The sequence below is a fragment of the Dysidea avara genome, chromosome 6 (assembly GCF_963678975.1).
Source record: "Dysidea avara chromosome 6, odDysAvar1.4, whole genome shotgun sequence".
NCBI classification, from domain to species: Eukaryota; Metazoa; Porifera; class Demospongiae; order Dictyoceratida; family Dysideidae; genus Dysidea; species Dysidea avara.
Genome location: NC_089277.1, coordinates 5,225,632 through 5,243,539, shown reverse-complemented (window position 1 = coordinate 5,243,539; position 17,908 = coordinate 5,225,632). Strand labels below are relative to the sequence as shown.

General features: G+C 36.5%; 1 protein-coding gene across 2 annotated transcripts in view; it reads right to left on the bottom strand.

Annotated features, from left to right (window-relative positions):
- Positions 1–5,586: 5,586 nt before the first annotated feature.
- LOC136257624 (uncharacterized) overlaps positions 5,587–17,908 on the bottom strand; it is a 153,390-nt gene continuing 141,068 nt past the window's right edge. Inside the window, exons 7-18 of one of the 2 annotated variants that reach the window (XM_066050877.1) lie at positions 17,676–17,870; positions 17,235–17,621; positions 16,375–16,518; positions 13,361–13,404; positions 12,761–13,038; positions 8,052–8,333; positions 7,056–7,209; positions 6,903–6,995; positions 6,740–6,853; positions 6,601–6,686; positions 6,495–6,542; positions 5,767–5,888 (exon numbers count right to left, since the gene is read on the bottom strand). In XM_066050877.1, coding sequence (XP_065906949.1) covers position 6,542; positions 6,601–6,686; positions 6,740–6,853; positions 6,903–6,995; positions 7,056–7,209; positions 8,052–8,333; positions 12,761–13,038; positions 13,361–13,404; positions 16,375–16,518; positions 17,235–17,621; positions 17,676–17,870 — 1,778 coding nt within the window. In that variant the 3' untranslated portion in view covers positions 5,767–5,888; positions 6,495–6,541. Of the gene's footprint in view, positions 5,889–6,494; positions 6,543–6,600; positions 6,687–6,739; positions 6,854–6,902; positions 6,996–7,055; positions 7,210–8,051; positions 8,334–12,760; positions 13,039–13,360; positions 13,405–16,374; positions 16,519–17,234; positions 17,622–17,675; positions 17,871–17,908 lie in introns of both variants that reach the window. The other variant, XM_066050876.1, reaches the window with a different exon arrangement.

Genomic DNA, 17,908 nt, shown 5'->3' with positions numbered 1-17,908 from the left:
AATTTGAGATAGGCGACTGAGACCTGGAACTAGGAAATAGCAAACAAACTTACAGTGACGTACAAACCAATTCTTTAGATCAAAATATTGTTTTATACGATTTTAAGGCAATTATTGTATATCAATAGTGGACTGTAAAATAACCATAACTATAAGATGCAATTTTAGTGGACCGCAAGTGGAAATTTTATGAAAATGGCAATCTCAAGGGTGAATCTTGAGGTACTTTTAGTCAAATCCCTGTAAACATGCACAGCACATGTATGTAACTTTTGACTTTATTCTCTTCTGTGGTGTAGTCAGACTTCAGAAAAGAATAAAGTAGTTTGACTTTACAACTAGCCAAATCACAATTTACAACCACCCAAAAGCCATTTACAACTAGCTTTTTGGCCACAACTAGCCCCTTTTTTAGCCCCTGTGCATGGTACTACAGCCCATTTCATAGCTGTATGACTAAAGACCATGGGATTACAGCAATTCCACATTTTTATTGTGCTTTCCACCAATTAATAATATATACAATAGCAGTATAGTTAATTTACATAATATACATATGGAGGGCTAATCCGCACTAGTAATATGATAGCAGTAGGGGTGAATCTGGAATTTTTGCAAAAGAAAGAGCACACTGGTAGAAGTAACCACACAATGCATGTGATTCACACTGCAAATGCAAAGCATAAGATTTCTTGTGGGGTCTGGAATTATCTCTCCAAAGGAAATTTTGAAGAAATAAGCTTTTGAGATTGAATGTGATGGCACTTCAACTTAAAGTTGTTTTATTGAAAAGTCATATACGTATGTACAGTGCTGAGCTAGAAAACAGAATTAGTAGTAGCTATAAGGTGTAAAGTACAAGCAATAGGCACTGCTGGTGCGAGGTGTACAGGTGCTTCTGCTTTTCAGTTTAAACAACCAAAACACTGATTCTCCCAAATCTACTAGGATCTAGATCCTAGTCAGATATTCTTTGTAGACGAATGATCTAGTATAGTGTTTTATAATTATACTACTCTTAAAGTGGTGACTACTCTTAGACTATTACAGTATCTTGATTTTAATGCAGACGGAACTCAAAACCATCTATTTTCCCATGTTCCCCTTGTAATATTGTGTCATGGGTAGGGATAGGATTGGGTATATTCATAATCGTAAACTGCACAAAAATCCTTGAAATAATTAGAGTCTTGATATGAACAATGAGTATAACACTATGAAAATTTTCTACCCCAAAATTAATATATTTATAACCAAAGGTGCAGGTATAGTAAGTACTGTACATCAAAGAGTTATACCATACTTCCACAGCTGGAATCCTTGCTAGAAATTTATTTCATTCTTTGTATATACTCTCTTCTATGCAGCACCTGCCAGTGCTACTGCAGTCTAGCATATGCTTGGAGGTAGACTGTGAGTAATCTGTAGTGGGGCTAGTTACTTTAGACAAGTTGACAACCTCTTCTCATTCTTCAAATTTGAGGAAAACTACAAATTGGCTTATTTAAATTATTAATTAGGAGATTTTCACTCACAGAGAAATGCCACACTTTTGACCAACCTTCTCTTCACACATGCAGCTTAGAAGTATGTGTATCCTTTTTCCTCAAGGGTGGGTAACAAGTACACTACTTACTCCCCATGATTTTACTATATTATTTATATTATGCTATACCTTTTGTAAACCCACATTGCTATATTAGCACAGAAGCTTCTTAAGAAGTTTGTCGTTGAAGATGTACATGATAGACTATAAATAATCATACAATTGTAAGTCTGAAGGAGTGTTTTTTATAGTGTTTCAATAGATACTACAATACCACGATCTGTTGTAATTAAGTTTGTAACTTTGAAGGCATGTTTTGTAGCATTGCCATGGATACTGCAATACCATGGTCTGTTGTTACCATTGATACATCATGATCCATTTCATAGTGTTGCCATGGTTACCACAAGTGTCTATTATGTTAAATGACAGTTTGCATAAAATTTTCCCTTTAGAAAGCACATACTATACAATTGCATGCATTGGGTTTTACGTCACTTACTCTGCGTAAAATCTTTCCATTAAGTACACAAAGGAGACATTGGCGTAAAATCTTCCCTTTATAAACAAAGAAACATGGTTACCACAAGTGTCTATTATGTTAAATGACAGTTTGCATAAAATTTTCCCTTTAGAAAGCACATACTATACAATTGCATGCATTGGGTTTTACGTCACTTACTCTGCGTAAAATCTTTCCATTAAGTACACAAAGGAGACATTGGCGTAAAATCTTCCCTTTATAAACAAAGAAAACATCCACGTAAATCTTCCCTTTATTAACAAAGGCAAGTTACCCCCATAATACGCCAAAGTATGTATGACCTTTAGATTATAGGTATGTCTCTCTGCTAATGGAAACGTTTGGGTAGGTACAGACAACCAAGTACATGATGCACCCCTCTCACAATTTCACAACACTGAATAGGTGCATGTTAGAATTATAATAATGTTGAAAGCAGAAAATTTTGAAATTTGAACAATGCAAGATTGAATCTGAAAGCATTTTCAATGGAAATTGTGTACCTGAATTAAGTATTGCCATACATATTAACTACACAAGTAGATGAATGAAGCTGTTTAAATAGACCAATGCACTTCATTGTATGTATAGGTGCAGGCAGATTTGGAAAATTCCATAATAGAATCAACTACATGTTTCCAGTGAATGTTCTATTAGAGTAGTTAGCTGACTGCTCTATTAGAGTATCTCGATCTCGTACACCCTCAATGCTGATCCGGGTCCTTGTAGCACAAACTTTAGCATAAATTCACTGATAATACCTTGGAAAGATGTTTATAAGGTGGTTTTATGAGTATTTGTATTTTTAGTGATCATATGATTATGCTAAGACAACAATTTCATTATAATACAGGGGCGGATCCGGGGGTGGGCTTTGGGGGCTGAAGCCCCCCATTCATATTTAGGCTTTACTTGAGCAATATGCTGAGGATTATAATGAAATTTTGTCTTAGCATAATTACATGATCACTAATAATACAAATACTCATAAAAACACCTTATAAACATCTTTCCAAGGTATTATCAGTGAATTTATGCTAAAGTTTATGCAACAAGGACCCGGATCAGCATTGGAGGTGTACAAGATCGAGATACTCTAATAGAGCAGTCAGCTAACTACTCTGATAGAACATTCACTGGAAACATGTAGCTGGTTCTGTTATGGAATTTTTCCAAATCTGCCTGCACCTATGCATCCAATGAATGAAGTGAATTGGTCTGTTTAAAGGGCTTCATTCATCTACTTGTGTAGTTAATATGTATGGCAATACTTTATTCAGGTTCACAATTTCCATTGAAAATGCTCTCAGATTCAATCTTGTATCATTCAAATTTCAAAATTTTCCACTTTCAACATTACTATTCTAACATGCACCTATTCAGTGTTGTGAAATTGTGAGAGGGGTGCATCATGTACTTGGTTGTCTGTACCTACCCAAACTTTATTTTCCATTAGCAAAATGCTCCATATATATATAAAATATCTACGTATACAGGCAGAAAATATTATGAATTTTATGTGGAAATGTCTCCAAATTGCAGTATTTTAGCATCTATTTTTCAACATTTTCCTGGGGGCATTCCCCCAGACCCCCCTAGTTCCAGCATGCTTCGCACACCTCTATAGCCAAGAGATTATTAGTACCATGAGTTAGCCCCCTCCCTTTTATAAATCCTAGATCTGCCCCTGTAATACTCAGCGTATTGATCAAGTAAAGCCTAAATAAGAAGGGGGCGGGGGGGCTTCAGCCCCCAAAGCCCCCCCTAGATCCGCCCCTGGGACAGTGTAATTTTAACGAATTAATAAAGCTACATAATTTATTGTTAAAAAACTTTCATCGCTTGAGGACACCGGTGAAAAATATTTAACTTGTGAAAATTTCTCGCAGCTTATATTTACAGAAATATGGTAAAATTAGCTATCACAACAAAGCTAGCTATACTGATTTAATAACAGACTGTGTACTTATTGTAAAATCATCATGATTTAATTTTACCTATTATGTTATGCTGCAGTGCTCAAAAAATTTGCCTATCATGCTCATAATAATGCTCAAAATTTTTGCCATAGTTCCCATGTTTTGTTACTTTCTAATGGATAATGATAAACTTTGGCTTATCAACAACTGGTTAAATGTAAAAGTGCTTGTTGTGCATTAAGAATTTAGCTACATTGTAAACTATAATAACAGTCATGTCAAATAACTACTTATTACCATATCAGTGGCTTTGACTGTTCTATTATTGTAAGTAGCCGTTCTCAGTTTTTCTGTGGCATGCATTATTACTGTATGACAATTATTCTGCCTATTATGCTAGCATTATGCTTGATGCTTTCGGGCACCCATTATGCTCAAAATTACGCCAGCATAATAGGCTGGTGCCTAATCATGACTTGTTTGATACAGTAAAAAAATCTTAAGTCACATGCTGTCTCTGCATAAACAAAAGTCCATGAATAATGAGATGGTGAAGTTAAAATGTCAGTTATCACATTTAGTTAAATAAACAAAGCCATAGCAAAAGAATGTGTATTAAACTAAAATATAATCTGTTTCCCATAATATAAGATGGGGTTTATACTAAAGTATAAGATAGTTAGTATAATGCAAGACTATACTGAGATTTGTATAATTTAAGCCATTAGATATACCATCTTATATTCCTCTTTTTTCACAATGCAGTGCTGCAAATCCATTGTAACATAACAAGCTGAACTGCATGATGAAATGTAATATCAACTTGTCTGGAGATGCAGCTCTAGATCTGGGAAGTGTACTATCCACAATCTCTCCAGGCAGTTCCTGATAGTAGGACTAGTAACCCATTGGATTGTAGTTCCAGCCTTTGTGGGATATGATCTGGTACCACCTGCATGGAGGTCTCTATTGATGCATGCGAAGTTGGACTGAAATGGCACACTGGAGTATAATCCAATCATGAAACGTTAAATGCTCATAAAGCTACTCTGTCCATACTACTGTAGCTACCATGTTTTATATATTGAACAATTTAAAATTTGGTTATATTTGTCGGTGTACCTTGTTTATAAGTATCCATTCATTCCTTGGCCTTAATTTTTTACACAAATATAGAACTGTTTTTCTGGAAATTTTGGAAAGATCAGGCTAGAAAGCTAGCTGCACCAATCAATCTAGCATTGTTGTTGCATGTGTAAATTGATAAATGAATTGAATAGCACAGGCATTTACCCTTCAAAAGTTTAATAAAATTTAAGCATTGTTTATCCATTTTCCAGTACAATACATAGCTCAAATTCTGTTAGGGCATGTTAGACCCCTTAAGCCACATACATCATACTTGCTGTACATATTTTGTATATGTAGTGCTCTGTGTAAGTGTACATGTGTATGCAAATAGATCTGAACCTCATTGCATCTCCTGTTATCATTCCTATAATATAACATTGCTATACTGTACATGCACTGGCCTTGTGCTGCTTTGCAGTATGTAGAGTTTAATGCATTTGTGTAGCTACTAACAAGTGAATGCAAAGTAATATCCAAATACTTGGGTTAATCCAATAAAACATTTTAAAATAATCTGCAAAAAAAATATTTGTTCAAAAATGCTTAGAGTCCATTCAATAAAGACTCAAACACTTATTGTAATTCTTTATACTTCATCTGCAGGTCATAATAAAGATTGTTGGCACACTCCAAACGACTTCCTAACTTCATAGCATCCTCACCACCATATTTCTTGTCTTCATCAGACCAGCCCAACAAGTAGCTATGATTACCAGCCAGTAGTTTTGTGATCTGTCCAAATTGTGGCCTTAATAATGGTTCAGGGTCCCTGAAGTACATTCAGTAACAATAATTTTGATCATCCCACTAACACAGTAAAAACAGTTTCACAGCACGATATCAGAAGAAATGCCATAGATTATGTGAATACATATAATTATATCTATGCCATTTCTTCTAATATTGTGCTGTGAAATTATTATTGTACATCATACAGTATGGTAGTGTTGTATAGCGGAGGTTTGATCTTCTTGCCCACCCAAAAAATCAGCCTCATTTCTCTAATTACCATAACAGCTTGGCAGTATGGGTTAGGCATGTTAGCTGTTAAGGATCATTACAATGTTTACTAAAGCCCTGAGGGGCATGTTTTGTTGTATTGTTACCTGTGATGTGGGTGCAGTCTGTATTCAGCAATGTACCAAAACACTTCGATTCTGAATAAGTTATATAGCACTAGTTTTCAATTCAACCTAACGTTTCCCAACTTGTAGGATAGCAAAGATGAAACAACACTTCCGTCTAAGTGGTTTTATGGCAAAAATCCAAGTCGTGCATAATAATCACACGAGCAATAATAATTATAGATTCCCACAATCAAAACTTTAACATAAATAGCTAGCCACAGATGTAGCCAGGGGAAGTGGCCAATTACCTTACATTACAGATGTAGTTTGGTTGGCTCCTTTGATCAGTGTAAAGTCTTAACATACGTATTGTGATTGTCCTTAATAACATACATAGAGTACACACATACGTACCAACACTTAATCATTACTCGGTATATAGTTCTGGGACAACCAGGAGGTGGTTGGAGTCTGAATCCAGTATCAAGTTTCTCCACTGACTGAATGGTTCATAGTATTATAAACATGTGAGTACCTTGTGTCTGCTGCTTACTTCGATAAGGTTCAACCACTCATATGGCTCATGTCCCAAACTCCATATTTCATATAGTACAATACCATAACTCCACACATCACTTTGACAAGAATACTTGCTAAAGTGTATTGCCTGAGTCACAAAAACGTGTGAAACATTACGACAAAAACCCAACAAATACCTCAGGAGCTGTCCATTTTACTGGTATTTTCCCTCCCGATGTGACATAGTAGTTTTCATCAAGTAGATCACGCGACATTCCAAAATCAGCAATCTTTTTACAATACAGTAAACAATAATAAAGTTTCCATTCATTAGTTCAATAACTACATACCTTGCATGTAACAGATTCAGAAACAAGAATATTCCTTGTAGCCAAATCTCTGTGAACAAACTGTTTACCACTAAGGTAAGCCATTCCTGCTGCAATCTCTTGACAAAACTTTAGCAGAAGTAATGGTAGCTTTGCATGAACACTGGTTCCAATTCTAGAGGCATACACAAATCATCACTACATGATAACATTTTCTTTTTGTGAGTGGTTTAAAAGAAAAACCTGACAAATATAACATTTTACAGTTACACTTGCAACTTTTTTTGTAGAAGATGCTGTTGTACCATTCAAATTAAAAATATATTAGTGACCAGGCCTATGAAAATAGAGCATGTGGGTACAAACTACACCCCACCATACAACAGGTTATATCTTAATACTGGAAGAGAATATTTACAGTCTGAAACTTGTATTATATAGCCAATTAAAGGTTTAATAAGGGTTGAAAATGGTAATAGCATGATGCTATAAAATGTTACGAGTCATGAAAGTTTAAATAAATACACAAATTTATGTGTCCATGCACATGTCCTATTTTTGCAGGCCCATACAGTCACTATTAAAAGCACACTGTATACAAAACCCTTATCTTGTATTACATATAGTGATGTCAGATGTCAGCATGGTTTCCATACCACAAACACTCTTATAGGAGTGGTGGGTAGGCAGTTAATGAGGGACGATGGTGGAAGACATTTCACAAGGCTTGGAGAAGACAACACACCCTGTGCAATACCTATACTAAGAGTTTTGCACACACCAGACCCAACTGCAGTTATCCAAGCCACCACATTGCCATAACAGGAAAAGTTAAAATTTATACAATCAAGCTTTAAAATTTATACAATCAAGCTTTGAAAAAGGCAATATAAAGGAAAGGAAAGTAGCACATGGCTTTAGCTGAAGTTTGGGGTGCTATAAATTCCGATCTACCAAATATGGTTTAGTTTTAATCACACATGCAGTTAGTCACACACAGTATGTGCTTTTACTCACGAAGGTTGAAGCTGTATTAACAGATTCCTTAGGTCTCCTCTGGACACATATTCTAATACAATCATGACAGGTTCATCTGTCACTACACCATGAAGCTTGACCACATTCTCATGATCAAACTGGCACATTATGGCAGCCTCCTGGAGGAATCGCACCCTATCCTTAGTACTAACGTTTTCATTTAAAGTCTTCACAGCAACTTCCACTTTCTTGCGTGAGGTAGGCTTCCACATGGCACGAGCAACTATTCCAAACTCTCCTGATCCTAATTTCTCACCAACCCTGTGATGCAAGTAGATTAAGAAATATAATACAATTATGTAGGTACTATATATATGGTTTAATTGGTAAGGAGTCTAAATTAGTTTAGAAAGCAGCATGGATAATTCTCTTTGATGTTGACACAGTTAATGAGGTTATTAATACAACTTAGAGGCCTGAGGTGAGGGCTCTAAGTTTCATTTAGAGACCTGTTGTCACATGAGACTGCTTTGGTAAATTCAACAACACTTCAAAGAGTTTTCTATGTCACTGATTTAATTAGTGGTTGTATGGTTAAGTGAGATTTGGGTTTTTACCTTCATCAGCCATACCAGAACTTGACCAAGCTAGCCGTCAAACTGAGCGAGCCAGCTGCTCGATGCATATTACAGTTACCCCAACAATGCTCCAGATTCACTACTATGTGAAACTGCTGGTGTTGCTGAGTTTACAGCAAGTATATTTTCGTTTGTCTGCTTTTCAGCACTGTCACCATTAGACCATCAACACACTTCAGCTGTGTTATTGCACCTGTTTGTAACATTTGTCGCTTCATGGCCAGTTGTAATAACGCTTGATGTTTTGTGGCCAGTTGTCATAAAACTTGTCACTTTGTGGCCAGTTGTTATAAAGCTTGTCACTTCGTGGCCAGTTGTAATACAGCTTGTCACGTAATAAAGCTTGTCGCTTCATGGCCAGTTGTAATAAAGCTTGTTGCTTTGTGGCCAGTTGTAATAAAGCTTGTTGCTTCATGGCCAGTTGTTATAAATCTTGTCGCTTCGTGGCCAGTTGTAATAAAGTTTGTCGCTTCGTGGCCAGCTTGTATTAGCTAGTAAACAAGCCTTGGAACTAAATAACAGTTGCTAAAACAACACTAACCTGGCCACTAAGCCGGCGGCACACACAAACATGCTGTAAAGGACCTTACCTAGCGTGACTCAGTGCTTCTTTTGTTAGTGCTGGTAACGAGCTGCTTTCTAAATAGGTTAGATACCCACTGTTGTTTTTTAGTAGGTTGAAACCCTCGTGCTTGGTTTGGCATCTCGGTGAGCATTAATTAGTGACCAAACCGCACCCTCGGGTTGTCAAACCTACTAAAAAACCTCCAGTGGGTATCTAACATATACAAATTGGTAAAATTCGATGCACTAAATGAAAACTCACTAATATTATTGTGACTTGATGGCTAATGCCAGTGAATAAAGAACCCATTTGCCAAATAATTCCTACCAATTAAACAATACAAGTACGCAGAAAAAAATTGGAATTTTCAACTAGAGTAGGGACCATAGCACATTGATAAAAGTACTGAAACAAGCTGGAGTAGTGCACTTATTTTTGATATTCAATCACAGTAAAACAATAAGAAGTGTTATATCCGTACTAGGGATATAAAACTTCTTATTGTGACTGGATTTTGGAAAAACGATCCAAATTGCACATTAGAAGTTTTGAGATAAATGGTTTTAAAGAATTGAAGCCAGAATAAGTCTCCAAGGATAGCAAGCACGCGTGTGAAATTTACACAAAAGATGCATCAATCTGTTACCTTTCAGGCCACTTCCAGTACTTGTAGCTGCTTGTGGAGTTTCCCGCCAAATAAGATAGAAAATCTGAGCAGTTGGACGAGCGAAGTAGTATCACGAGTGCTCACAAAGGGGTGGAGGGTAGGGGTGGCGGGGAGGGAAAGAGATAGACCTCAAAATGGAGGCAGGCCACGATTGGAGTCCAGACACGAGATTACAGGGCTGTGCTGGCTTCTTAGTGGCTGATATGTAGCAAAATCAACAGAGAAAACGTCTGGCCAACATTATAAGGCTGTCCACCAGTAAACCACTGATTCTTGCCAAGCCAGGTCCTTCACAAGGCCTGAAACCGCCATTTGAGTGCTCCACACCACCCAGAAAAGACGTCTGTTAAAACCAGCCTCGAGTAGTTTGAGTAGTACTGAGGGTCAAAACTAGTAGTACCTATCCACTAGTGGTGTTAGTTTGATTTTGCCTGATGTGCGATTTGGATCGGTTTTGTAAAATCTGGTCACATTTAATATCGTGCACTACTCCAGCTTGTTTCAGTACCTTTTATCAATGTGCTATGGTCCCTACTCTAGTTGAAAATTCCAAATTTTTCTGTCTACTTGTTTGTTAACTTTTTTTGCAAATAATTATTATGACTGGTGAACCCATGCATACCGCAACTGAAATGGCACAGTGTGCCTCAGCTATATCAATTATCGTCTGAAAAGTGAAGTATCCATTACGTTTCGTTGTCAGCTATGTTCAACCCATTATGTAGCATTTTGAATAATGCTGCCATGATAATTATAGAAAAATTTATATCATATATCACCAAGGTTTATATCACGATATGAAGATATATCACGATATAGAACTAACTGTAACATTTGCAAGGCAAACATGTACATACTCCTCATTTTAAGCTAAAATTTAAGGTGGATGTATACCACAAGTAAAGGTACTCTTGTTTACCAGGTTTTAAACGCATTTTAGTACTGCTATATAGTTGAGACAAGTGGCTGGCATTTCATACAAACCTCACAATTTACTTTGGGGTTGGCATGTTACCACCACTAAACCATCAACACATAACTTAATTAAATGCGAAATACCATATGTCTGGCCGCCCCCACATCATTATACTATATCAATATAACTCATTGGCTATATCACCACTTTGTTATATCGATATTATCGATATAATGATATATCGTGGCAGTACTAATTTTGAATCAAGAAAAGCACCTTTGCAATCCATGCATACCAAAAGAAATGGTGCCGCCGTGCCCCAGTCATCAATTATATCATATGAAAAGTGAAGTATCCATTACGCTTCCTTGTTGGCTATGTTCAACCCGTTACACAGCAGTACGAATCAAGAACTGTTTGAAAAGTGCCTCTCCAATCAAAATAGCTACTATGACAAATATGGACGATTTCCATTATGAAGGGAAGCCATCACATGCTATCATCAAATCAACACTTTTCGCTGTCAGCAAAAATAAATGGGACACAAAGGAGGACACTGGTAAGTCCATGAAGAATGCATTGTACGTACTGCAATATGCCAAAAGGCACCTGTTGGGCCGAAGTGACATCAAACAGTGAAAAAATCAAGCCCGTAGCCTTAGCCGTTATCGAGTTACACTTGTCTGAAGGCATCAGTCAGTTACTCAGTCAGTCAGTCACTAGAAAATTCTGCTAAATATATATTTTAAAATTCCATAGCAACTTGTTGAAAGCGTTTCGGGTCAATCTGAAAGCTTGTTTGGGCTTAGTTTTACCTAACTCATCATCGTCAGGGGAAATTGGGCTGTTTTTTGGGTGATTTTATTTTGTGGCCATGCCTACTCCTTTGTGGTCCCTACTATACAGTACTATCATACTGTATGATAATTATACTGCAGTACTACACATCTATAATACATGTAGTGTCTAATTTTTTGTATTTACAAGTATCTATGTACATATTAAACCTCCTCTCCTTTTTGTATAAGTTAACATCCTACGTCAGCTTGGCCCACATGCACTACCGTTACGTGGGATGTGCTGGCACTATATACATACTTTGGGGGTTAAATCAGGCAGCCATGGATGCTAGGAGCTAAGTGCACCTGCATCAATATCTGCCTTAGTTAGGAAGCTAGCTGCTGTATATCTAAGTCAAATCAAACAGCTTGACTGCACCCAGTTTCTCCCAAACTTTGCTAGTATGGTAGTGGTAGAGAGGAACCCTAAGTATAGAACAATGAAATGGCAGCCAGTGAGCACTGCACAATTAGTAACAAACAGTGAGTGATGCACGACAAGCAACAAATAATAAGCAATACATGATAAACAATAATGAGTAATGTATGACAAGAAACCAACAACGAGTAATGCATGATAAGCAACAATGAGCAATCCATGGTAAGCAACAAACAATGAGCGATGTATGACAAGCAACAAACAACGAGTGTTTTGATATTTTTACAGTGAATTCAATCTCTGTGACAGGGTTCAGCACAAGAAACTCCAAGTAGCACTTGAAAGTAGCAACTGTGTGATCAACATGCACTCGTTTGATGGTATTGAATATTATTGATCATGGGTTCTAATTCATTTAATCCCAACCAAACACAGGCTTCCTTGTCTGTTAACCTTATTTGCAGTGGTAAATTGTGTATAAATGCTGTAATGTGAAGCTTGTATATACAGCTGTAGTTTTGATATGATGTTACATGTAATCAACATCAGTAACTTGATCTTAATAATTATTAAAAGTAACCAATGGTGATTGATAAGTCTAGTAGGTCATTGATGCATATGTATCAATAAGTGTGGGAAAAAAAACAACTAGAAACCTTACAAGCTAGTAGGGATCATAGAAGTTAAACTTGTACTTCGGGTGACTAGCATCCTTCACAGTATATTCATACTAGTTTGCCTTACTTGATTTCTTTGTGGAGTAATTTCCGAAACTTTTTTCCTGCAAATTCTTCATAAATTTTCTTTTCATCATCAGCAGGCACACGGTATATTGGACCACAGTCCCCTATGTGACTATATGGAGTATCATAAATACTCTCTTCTGTTTGTAATGACTTGGCAACGTCATTTGAAGACATATAATAAATCCCTTTGGATTTTTCATAGCTGACGACTTCATCGTAAATAACATCTATGCCTGATAAGGCTATTGTTAACAGTGATTCCACATCTAAGCCCTGCTACATAACAAAATAGTAAGTTGTTACAAACAAACTACACAAACATGCATATGTATATATTACACATCCGTATTATACATGTGTATTAATATACTTATACATGTTCAAGGAGTAAGGAGTCTGTGCTGTCCAACAAATAATTAAGCTGGTTAATTGTGGTAGTTATCTAGTTGGCTTATCGACTAAGTGTATGTGTGTAAAAATTTTCTGTATATCATACAATATTTTAAAATTCTTATGCCAAGTTTGGAATGAATCTAAAACAGCTTACTCAAATCATGTTACTTGGAGAACTTGACATGCCATTCATCATGATACTTACTTTGTCACTGACAGCAGTAGGAGTAGCTATTGAATCAACTCCATCTGTAACACAGAACAACATGGTTCAATACATAGCTGTAAGATGGGAATTAGCTTTACATGATGTACTTGTATATATACACCACAATATTGAGAGTTGCAGCATTCACATCAAGGATATCTACTACCCAGTGTTTCAACAGTGTTATGCACCTATCAATGTATTGCCCCACCACCCCCCCCCCCCCCCCCTCGGGCGTAAGTGGAGATTTACAGGGGAATTGACATGAAACTGCTCCCCACTATGGGGCATTTGACGATCGTTCAGTAAACACCCAAATATTTCTTTGCTTTGCTATGTCAAATCCCGAGTAAATCCCGCGTTGCAACTAGGGCCAACGGTGGGGATTTGACACGATAGGTTTGCCCTACTATGGGGCATTTGACATTTGGCTGTGTCAAATCCCCACTATAGCCCCATATATGCCGGGGGGGGGGGTAGTGGGGCAATACATTGATAGGTGCATTATATGTAACATCTCGAGCAGGTTAACTCACCATTTTCTGCTAAGAAAAAAGGGGACAATTGAAATGGAAGGCAGAAATAGAAAACATTGAAAGTCAAAAGCAGCCAAAACTTCATGCTACAGTAAAACCTCACTTAGTTGTGACCTTTTCATTAAAGTTACTTCAGTCCATTTTTCTTGTACTTGGTCTTTTTGTAACATAGTTACATATGACTAGCAAACATACTGCAAGAAATTCATAAAATTAATTTTAAGTCTGAATGCATGCCCAACTATCATTTACTGAAACGTGGAGTGATTGTTTTCAGCTATATGTTTAGTCATTACACAGTACGAGAAGCACTTAATCACTATGGATGATAAACATGATTTTCATGCATTTGTACCTCACTAACAAATGAAGAGAAATAGCCCATTTTTTCTGTGCAACATTCCTTGGGGTGGGACATCTTCCATTTCTAAATTCGAGGTAAATTGGCCCCGCCATCTTTGAGATAATTACATATGTTCATTCAAAGTTCATCTTTCTTCATATCTTCCATGTTAATTTTTCTCTTTGTACCACTTACAAACATCGCCATAACTTGTACAAGTTTTATTGGATTCTTTTTAAATTTTGGAGGGTATAAAGAGCATAAGTATAGTACATTTATTTTTCAATTTGTGAATAGATAGATGAAAGTGATGAGAAGTTACGAGCAATTTTCAACTATTGTAAGTGCAATTTTTTGTCACACCTGCAGGGTAAACTACTGACACAAACAAGTTAAAACTTGAAAACTTTTGGTATGCATACAGACCGACTATCATGGCATGGACCTTTTGTGATTTGAAAGTACTGAGAGTATTATCTAACTGATGTAAAGCAAAAACCAAACATGTGAAACAAGTGTGATCAAAATGTATAATAGAACAGTCACTGAGAAGTAAAAAAAAAACATGCACAAATTATGTCAAAAACAATTGTTCAGTAAAACAGTTGCTTGTTCAGTAAAACAGTTGCTGAGAAGTAACTGCAGTCAGTTGTTCAATTTGACCTTTTAAACAGAATTTCTTACCAGAATTTCATAGGTCTATATATATCAACACAAACTCTAGATTGTTCTTTCTAGAACATTCTATGTACATTGTATTTGAAGAATGTGTGCTCTGTTAGAGTACTACAAAGCATATTAATAAATAGTGAAATACAACCAAACATATATGTGACCACATTTTACAAAATCAATCGGCAAAATCAAACTAACACCACCAGTGGATAGCTACACTCATACTATGACCCTTAGTACTATTTAAACTACTTGAGGTTGGTTTTAACAAACGTATTTTCTGGGTGGTGTGGAGAGCTTGAATGGCGATTTTGGGCTTTGTAAAGGGCCTGGCTAGGCAAGAATCACTGGCTTACTGGTGGATGGCCTGATACTATAATAGGGCAGTCAGTGTCACTGTTATTAACCCTTGAACCCATATCATCCAGAAAACTGGATTTGATATAAAATGAATTGAAAATACACAATACTTTTGCCAGTTTATATAGGTGGTTACAAACAGGCATATCTCATGAAGCATTCGTACAATTGCTTAGAAAAACAGATTTTATTGATTGGCAAAGAGTAAGCTATCTAACTGTGTATAAACTTTCAACATACAACAAGGAACTCATGCACTACGACGTGCTGAATCATTTTGTGTCCTTTCGTCTTTGTATAGTCATTGTGCTCGTCTGACAATGACTTAATCATGTGATATCTATATATATATATATATATATATATATATATATATCAACTGAATCACCATCACGTGATCATGAGGAGCAACGCGATACCAAGAACAAGTCGATACGATGAAGTACAGCCAAGTTATGGCCATCTGTATATTAGTACTACTGTATATGTGAAGAAGGAAGACGGAGGGATTGTTCTTTTGCTCTTTCAAAGTGAAGCAGGAAGCTCTGGGTTGGATGAACGCGACAAAGTATGGGACCATTTAAACCAAAATTTAACGGTGAGTAAGATGGTGTTTAGATAGCTTTAGTGGTTTCTGTGCTATGGACTTTAGTTTTATAAGGGATGCTATCCAGGTTACAGGATTATGCGTTTTCAGTGCTTGTGTTTTATAAAACAGCTGCAGGTTTAAGGGTTAAAACTACTGGTTAAACTACTTATGTAAACTTCTCAGGTAACTATCACATAAGATGTTTCTACAGTGACAGGTAATTAAACTGTGAAGGAGTGCGGGCATCAACAGCAGGCTACAATACTACTAGGTAGATATGATTTATATGTATGTATGTATGTACACCCTCACTCCCTGGTGTAGACATATAGGACAAATCATGCTTCCCTTCATTTATTTATTTTTATTTATTAATGCTTTACAGCACAAGTGCTGAAGGTCTGTAGGACACCTGGTCCTACAGCCTGCTCAGAGACTTTAGCTACTTAGACTTTAGCTACTTAAGGTGTGTTTCCATTATAAAATTATTTATCATATGTACACATACTTTTAGATTTATCATAATCAACAATATCCACTTGTTTCCTTCTTGATCTTCTCACCCAAATAATCACCACCACCAACACTACAATAATGACCATAGCCACTACAACTCCTCCTATTATTCCACCAATAACAGCTCCAGTAGATCCTGATGATGATAATAGCAGTATGTAAAGTTTGCTATTAATGAACACAGTATTTTATAGTTTTGTATGTTTGTATATGTGTAGCACTTACAGTGAAACCTCAGTTATCCATAAACCAATTATCCAAATACCAGTTATCCTAGCTCTTGGTTAACCAAATATTGATTTTGTTAGAGTTGTGATTATTCTATTGGTGTACCGTAATTTAAACAAAAGTGCTAATTGATCAGACACTCGGTCATATACAGTGATTTCATTCAGGGGTAATTGCATTATTTTATGGCACTATATGTACTTGTGCAGTTGCTTTCTGTTGTTTAAATATTATATAATGTCTAAATGATGATGAGTATCTGAACTTTCTACCAACAGTGAGTGGAAATACATGTATGTTGGATATTGTGTCTCAAACATGTTTGGTTTAAGATGCTGAAAATGTCTGACACTTTTTTCTAGTATAGTTTCAGGTGTATTTATGTAGTCTACTCTTTATTTCCACGATCCTACACAAATTTAAAATCTCTAACTTTCGTATGATGAAAAAAAAAGGTAATAAGAAGGCATATGCTTACCATCAAATACTTCGTCACTATATACCAGGTAGTTGATAACCAGTGAAACTACTATGTACATGTCGACCCTTTTCCATATATTATGTGCTATACAGCACAAGTTCTTTTAAAGAATACACGATACTAAAGACAATACAGCAACTTACTCCTTTTACAGCTCCATCCTCCTCCACTTGTCATCCACATTACTGATGATCCATTACTCAACACATCACACACATATGATGGCTCTCCACTACCATCAAAGCCTTCTTCACACTGCAGATCACAAATTGACTGATATGTGTTACTACAAGACTCAGCCAACATGCTGTTCATTGGTAGTGATGATGAGGGACACTCCATGATGGTACAGGGCACCGGTGATCCACTCCAACTACCATCAGACTGACATGTTCTCTGAGGACTACCAGTTAGCTCATGACCAGTGTTACATGTGAAACTACAAGTGTCTTCATAGGAAGTAACTCCATCATCTCCCAGTGAACAATTTATTGTACCATTACTAGGGTCAGTAAGCAAAGGACAGGGAACTATATAACATATGCATATAATTTGGTACGGCCTAAAAAGATGTGTTAACATACCTCTTCTACAGACAACATCACTACCATTCCAGCTCCCATTACTTTGACAGGTCCTAGTGTCACTACCAGTTAGCTCATAACCAGTGTTACATGTGAAACTACAAGTGTCTCTCTCATAACCCACTCCTATACTACCAGAACTACATGATGTTATCTCTCCATTGAATGGTGTTGTGAGGTTATCACACAGAATATCTAAACAAGCAAAACATTTAAGAACAGATGGCTGATAT